This window comes from Notolabrus celidotus, chromosome 1 (genome assembly GCF_009762535.1).
Source record: "Notolabrus celidotus isolate fNotCel1 chromosome 1, fNotCel1.pri, whole genome shotgun sequence".
Classification (NCBI taxonomy): domain Eukaryota; kingdom Metazoa; phylum Chordata; class Actinopteri; order Labriformes; family Labridae; genus Notolabrus; species Notolabrus celidotus.
Window position 1 is genome coordinate 3,572,641 of NC_048272.1, and position 7,007 is coordinate 3,579,647.

The window sequence follows — 7,007 nt, forward strand, 5'->3', positions numbered from 1 at the left end:
AATTAGTTTTCAAATCCAAAGCAGCTGAGGATGCAAGGGCAAAGCAAGGGGTTGCCAGGGATGGCCATGGCCCTGAAATCTGATTGGCCCCCTGAAATCCATGATTCAAGTAATGACATGAGATCTAAAGAGAAACAAGTGCAATCGTTGCCTGCCGATCAGACAAACTTCAAATATACTTGCAACGTCCACATCACTTAGAGGAAGCATTGAATCAAAAGCAGACAATGGGGTATTTCAAAAAGTTTTAATATCAAATATTCTCTTTTAATATTCCTGCACCATGGTATGAAAGCCCTGGCAGTATTTTCAAAGTCCACACACACAGGTCAAACCAAATCATACATTAGGAGAAAGAAGTGCTCTTGGTTGAACACTGAAGTGCTTTTAGCTGCTCATCTTCTCATCACGTCACTGTGATTCCTTAAGAGTTTCTTTAAGCTTCTTTAAGCTTCTTTTGAAATGTAAATTAAAAACAAACATTCTGACTTGTAAAAATAACACCATTCAGAAGAAAATGGAAGACAGTAGGAGAGTTTTACGAACACGTATAGTTGAGGTTTAAAACACATGCTGGGCAGAGTGTTTGCAGTCGAAGACAAGAAACCATTTGTTGTCTACTTATTAAAGTTGATTCTTATAGATCTGTTAAGGTTAAAACTAATAATGGAAAGGATGTGCTGTGTCTAATTTTGGGTACAGTTCAAGGGGACTCTGAAATGTGCTTTGACTTAACTCAATCATAAGCTGGATGGCTCTGCTGTAGTTCTGGATTTCACCGCATCAGGAACATATAAACAGGATTTAGTTCTTGTAGATCCTAAACCAGCTGTCAGCACTTGATGTCCTTCCAGTTTGGCAGTGTGAAATGTGCATTTTTGTATAGTGTACTTTTTGTCAAAATGTACTGACAACAGCATACCCCAGGCACTTTAAAAATGCTAATACAAATCTGAATTCATAAACAGCCATCCTAGGTAAGAAAATGATTCCGATTGCAGCTTTGAAGTAGAGCGTTTCACTGCTGTACTACATGGGGCTCTCTGTGTGTGTGATGTCTGAATTAAAATCCACTCAGTATCATTTATTTTGGTGTGAAGGCTGAGGCCATTTACTTAAAAGGCACTTTCTGTTTTAAGGGAGTCAATTTCTGTTTTTTTAAGGCCTAAAAAATGTTTCTACAGAGACATGTGGTTCAACAGGAGTCCTGCCAGCTTCAGTCTTTACAAGGTGTTGCAAAAGGCAGCACCGGCGTTATGGCAGAACATTTTGTGTAGCTTTAAGGCAATAAGGTTTGCAATTGGTAATACAAAAATAAGAGTAAACTTTGGTCCGAGACCTTCAACATGAGTATTATGACTACAACCATCTATTAGTAAATATGACCTTTTTGAAAAAAGGACTCCAGAGCACTTTAAAGAAACAGTACGTGTTTCTACTTTCAATAAAAATCTATTACCTCAGCTTCTTCTCAAGGGCTCAAAAAGTAAGGCCATTGAACACTTTAAGAGATTAGTGTATTCTTTTGTGAAAAAACTGAGCGTGTAACACTGCATTGCATCTACCCGAGTACCAAGTGTAACTAACTGCATAACAGGACAACATCCACACACCTAGCACAGCAATAAAGGCCTTTTTAAAAATCAAGCAAGTATGTATATATATATATATATATAAACTGTTTCCTGAACTTTAACTATCATCTGACAGGTTCATTGCACTGAAATAAATCTTTTTGCAGTACTCATTCAGAACTGCGTTTGACTTTTGACCATAATGTTATAAAAATAATGATCGAAGAATGTTAGACATTTGTAAGAACAGAAGTCAGTGCTATAAAAGGGAGGCTCACCAGAAGAGTCCACCAATAAAACCTTGAATTAGGTTTGTGTCATTTTACAGATAACTCATGAGTGTTCATGGTTTTTTTTTAGAACGGTAGAGTGTCCATAAAGATCTTCTCCACAATAGGTGGTGGGGGAACTAGGTCCTCCAGTTTCAGGTAGAAGATTCGCTGTAATCCCTGAGTGCATAGAGTCCTCAGTTCAGGGAGTTTACCCAAAAGTCGAGAGAGATAGTTGGGCTGGGTACGGCTCATTTCTGATCCATTCCCGTCCATGTGTTCCCTTAAACAAGTGATGAGATGATTCTGGAAGTCCTCCACCCGTTTTGGCTCTTTGAGGCCATGGCGATCTGGATGCAGAAATACATTTCCATGTGAGACATGATCCTAAATCTTAAACATGTAAATCAAATGCAGTCTGTATACAAGTGAACAGGGGCTCTCACCTGTGATGATAACTAGTGCTGTAAGGCATGCGAACAAGGACACATCCAGGTTCATGCGATGGAGACTCTGGGAGAAATCCATGATGGAGTCGATCCAGTCACCAAAACTGTGGACACACTGAAGTCGATGGAGGACCACACCGTTACAGAAGATTAGTTTGTCCTTCTCTGGATTTGACCTGCATAGTTTCAGACCAATTGAACAATCAGTTTATTGAACGTTGAACATTTGTCCGGTGAAAACGTGGTTAACCTGGCATTTTTATAGAGGCTGACCTGTATGCAAGTCGCAGAATAAAGAGCTCAACAAAGGCGGATTCTAGGAGTAGCTCCTGGTCCTCAGTGCAGAAATCTGTGAAGCCTGGGATGTTTTCCGCCCAAGTTTTTATGACGTCCATTGAACCGGTCAGAAGGTCATAAAACTGCTGGATGTCATCGGCATCCTCCTTTTCTTTCAGGCTGTCCACTTTCTCCTGGTACTGGGCAGAAAGAGAAAGAAGGTGTCAGTGCTAATGAATAAATACAAACACAAAAACAAATACCAACAATGACTTCTTTGACTATGACTATGTCTTTATTCTACATCCAGTGTTGAGGATTTTTTTAACTCATCTGATCACTAAAAATGAGCTCTAGGTACGTTGGAAGTCTTGAGATTTACCTTGGAGTAATCGAGCTTTCCAATGCTCGGGTTTGAGTCTACGTGAGCCCTGACCAGTGAGGCTATGATGTTTACACTGGGGGTCGTAGATGAAGCCTCAGCCACAGTCTTAGGTTTCGAGGGCAGGCGACCCCGACGCCCTTTGAGACTGTCCGTGCGAACCACTAAGGAAAGGACAGAAAAGAACAGAAGATTTTAAGCACAAGGTAATGATGCCCACATGGCCGTCATCGCACCCTGCACTTTAAAAAAAGAACAACTGCTATCTCAGTTTCAGTTTCTTTTTCCGCAGCTGACACCATAAGGTGCTGGTAACATGTCTTACGCTTACAGCTGTGGTTTCACAAGAGTCATTGCTAACCCCAGTTTCTCATAGTCATACGTTAGTCACTGAAAAATCTCTGAGAGAGCCTTGCATTTACCTTCTTTGACCATTCCCACTGCAAGACATTTCTGGAAACGACAGAACTGGCAGCGGTTCCTCCTCCTCTTGTCCACTGGACAGTCTTTATTGGCAAGGCACACATACTTTGCATTTTTTTGTACAGTTCGCTGTCAAACAGAGAAAAAAAGGCAAATAAGTTAATTATGCACACAGAGTGATAATGTTGAAGACCAAAATGCATATTTTCTTTTCATTTTCATTGGCAATAACCTTAAATGCATGATAGATAAAGGCTCAAATTAAAAGTATGAATAACTCAGTAAATTACCCCATAAATGTTGGATTTTCTTTTAAGCTTACGTTAGCTTACTCTACCAATTTATCAACTATCAGCTATTATTTACTTATATTTCATCCAATCAAAATAACCAGTCAGTGTCTTTGATCAGGAAAAGAGAGTTCAGCTAACTACCTTGAAGAATCCTTTGCAGCCCTCACAGGTGCGGACTCCATAGTGCTGACAGGATGCATTGTCACCACAAACTGCACAGCAGCCCTCACTGGATACCGGGTTGTGGGTTTTGGGGGATGTCATGGCCCCCTCCAGCATCCTGGGGCTTTCCAGGGGTCCAATATCAAGGGACATAGGGGGGCAATGAATCGGGGAAAGGTGTTGCTGAGGAGGCAGGAAGAAAGGGTCATCGTGGACTGGGTGTACATCCTGATGCTGACCCAAGGGAGAGAGCTGCTCTGGTGGAGGGCTGAAGGAGAAAAAGGAGAGCTGCTGGGCCATGGGAGCTTTATCAGCCAGAGAGTTCACAGGGGCTGAGGGGTAGGGGCTGAAAGGGGAATCCCAGACAGGTGCAGACTGTGTCTGGAAACCTGGTGTCGGAGGAGAAGCAGATGCATAAACTGGGCTGCCATAGTAGTCAGAGCCACACGAGGAAAGGGTTTCATCAAGGCAGCTGAGAGCAAAGGATCCTGGGTAACAGCCATACACCTGGAGATCATCCAGCTTGAAGGCTTGGCTTTGCATCTGAGGGCTTTCAGCCACAGCAGTGTTGCTGAATGAAACTGAAGAGGCAGGAGGAGAGGTGGTGATCTTGCAAGAATAGCCATCAAACTCCCCCGCATAGCCATTTCCCACCAAGGTGTTGATGCTGGGCAACGAAGATGTAGACAGCTGGTCCTTTTGCCCACCGATGTCCATCATCAGTTTGGCACTGAGGTCAGGATTCAAGAACTCAGAACTGAAGAAGTTGTCATAGGGCAGGGAGGCATACTGGGTTTGTACACAGGGCATTGCTAAAAAGAAAAGGACAAAAGCAGCAATTACTGATGAGTGAAAAAAACAAACACAAACCTTAAATTATTTCAATTGAAAAATGACAAATTAATACATATTTGAAGGAAAGTTCAAAGTGGCACGCTCATAAAATTGGTGACCTTCAATGGTAACTTCTTCAAAATAAAAGCTTGTGAGGAAAATCAAGCTTAGTCTAACAAGGAGTTCTGTATTTGATCATATGCATGTTGTAATACAGGCACTTCAATTCAGACATCCCAGTAAACTGGATATAGTTTAGATCAACTAGGTCAGCAGTTTTTTAATCATCCCTCTCTAACCGTCCAAACAGTAGCCGCCATTAACACCTTGAACGCTCTGATTTCCCCGACATGCCACTTCACTAACTTCAGTCCGCTATAGAATATGCAGAGGGTGGTCCAGACGAGCAATCAGATATTGCCAGATATTGAGTTACAGGCTGTTAATGCTCTGAAAACCTCCTTCAGTAGAGGGCAACCCTCTCTCACAGGGGCTGTACCAGGGAGTGCTGCAGATTGTATTTCAGGGTGGGCTGAATGCCAACTGAAATGGGAAAGGTGGTAAAGCCTGTGTGTGTGTGTGTGTGTGCGTGTGCATGTGCATGTGCGTGTGTGTGTGTGTGTGTGTGTGAGAGAGAGAGAGACAGAGAGAGAGGGAGAGATAGTGCATGAGAAAGACTGAGTGAATGGGCATGTATTCACAAGTGTATCTGTAGGGGGTTTCATCAAATAGTAAAAGACATATCACTCAAACTGTGCATTCTTTCAAATCTCTTCAAAATCAAACCAATTGTTCTAAACGTTCTCCTACGCTTACTTTAGATAAGTGTCAGGGGAGACTAATCAAGTGTCCAACTTGTTATACGTCCTACGAAAATGCCCTATTTTGCACATCCTCTTATACCCTACAGCAAAAGTGAAAACCATACCACATGTTAAACCTACAACATGTGAAATCATGAAATTAGAAATGTAGGCTAGACAGCTTATAACAGTTTTGGGAAAGTACTCAAAGTATAGTTGCAGCAGTAGCTTAAAAACTAGAAGGAATAACTCAACCCAACAAAATGGACTAGGTGCATTAATAAAACTAATGCTCAGTTTTTGATGGTATCAGTGTCAGAGGTTCTGTTTGAACTTTGTGTACCTATGAGATTGTGTGTGGTGTTTTTGCTGTATTGTATAGAGCATCCAAGTGAATCAGTGGGAGTACTGTATTGGATCTCTATATGATCGTTTCTACAAATGTGAACATAAAAGCCTAAATGTAGTTGGTAACATGTGCAATGCTGTGTAATTAGTTAGTTGTGTACACCTAGAAAACATGACACTGAGTGTAAAGTTTGACAGCTACCCTGAGTTGAAGGCTGAGACACACATGACATCTTTATACATTATTTTCTGCCACACCATCAAATAAAGTACCTTAGCAAATGTCCACTTGTTATATCTATTCACGTTTTGATTTGAGCTTTTGCAACTCAGTATGATGAGGCATACATGTAAATCAACACTCTCGTGGTCCTCAAAATAATACATATCATCGTATACAAACATGCTGCTCACTTTGACTCACCTGGTTCAAGTAAATATCCAGAGTTTGTAGCTTTTCATTTATTCCAAACGAGTGAAGCTGATGACTGTCACCTCTGCCAGCTGCTGTCGGCACACACACTCATTCAAACACATTCACACAAGCACAGTGGGTCAGACCAACGCTGGAACCTCCATACACTCTTGTTTTATTTTGGATGCGTCGACAAAAAGGCGGGTCTTTGCCCAAACATGGTGAACAGGGCGGTGGAACGTTCCGGGTCACCGGCCAATCAGCGTCAGGTTTGAGACAGACGTTCTTCCGTGTGACGCACACACGGGATTCCATTGACGCAAGAGTCGGGGAGCGTGCGATCTAAATATAAACCGACAACGACAGCGGTTCTCACGTGGGGCTATTACTAGATAAAAATGCTAAAAATAGACGTAGTTTGGAGGTGCAGACGTTTCATGTCTGGAAATTTGGGTTTTAAGAACGTTTACAAAAGGGAGGTGTGTTATCATATGACAGAACAGGAAGCACCTGTGTTTTTTCGATTGAAAAAAGGATTTTGTTTTCATAGAGCAAGACTTTGTCTCTCAACTGAAAGGAAAGAATATTCAGACTTCATTCCATATATTCAGACTTTAATCAATATATTCAGACTTATTTCCATATATTCGGGCTTCATTCCATATATTCAGACTTCATTCCATATATTCAGACTTTTATTCAATATATTCAGACTTCATTCCATATTTTCAGACTTCATTCCATATATTCAGACTTCATTCCATATATTCAGACTTTGA

At 41.4% G+C, this 7,007-nt stretch overlaps 1 protein-coding gene across 1 annotated transcript; it reads right to left on the reverse strand.

Annotated features, from left to right (window-relative positions):
* Positions 1-230: 230 nt before the first annotated feature.
* Positions 231-6,399, reverse strand: LOC117821046 (probable nuclear hormone receptor HR38). Its single transcript, XM_034695063.1, has 7 exons — positions 6,238-6,399; positions 3,808-4,640; positions 3,373-3,502; positions 2,951-3,114; positions 2,566-2,768; positions 2,290-2,468; positions 231-2,193 (listed from the first exon to the last, which is right to left on the reverse strand). The coding sequence occupies exons 2-7, from the start codon at positions 4,636-4,638 to the stop codon at positions 1,931-1,933; spliced, it is 1,770 nt and encodes a 589-aa protein (XP_034550954.1). The 5' UTR covers positions 4,639-4,640; positions 6,238-6,399; the 3' UTR covers positions 231-1,930.
* Positions 6,400-7,007: the final 608 nt, after the last annotated feature.

Coding starts and splice junctions, on each gene's coding strand:
- LOC117821046 (XM_034695063.1), bottom strand. CDS start 4,638: ATGCCCTGTGTACAAACCCAGTATGCCTCCCTGCCCTATGACAACTTC. Junction 3,503..3,807: donor GCTGCAAAGGATTCTTCAAG/GTAGTTAGCTGA, acceptor TCTGTTTGACAG/CGAACTGTACAAAAAAATGC. Junction 2,469..2,565: donor ATTCTGCGACTTGCATACAG/GTCAGCCTCTAT, acceptor GAAACTATGCAG/GTCAAATCCAGAGAAGGACA.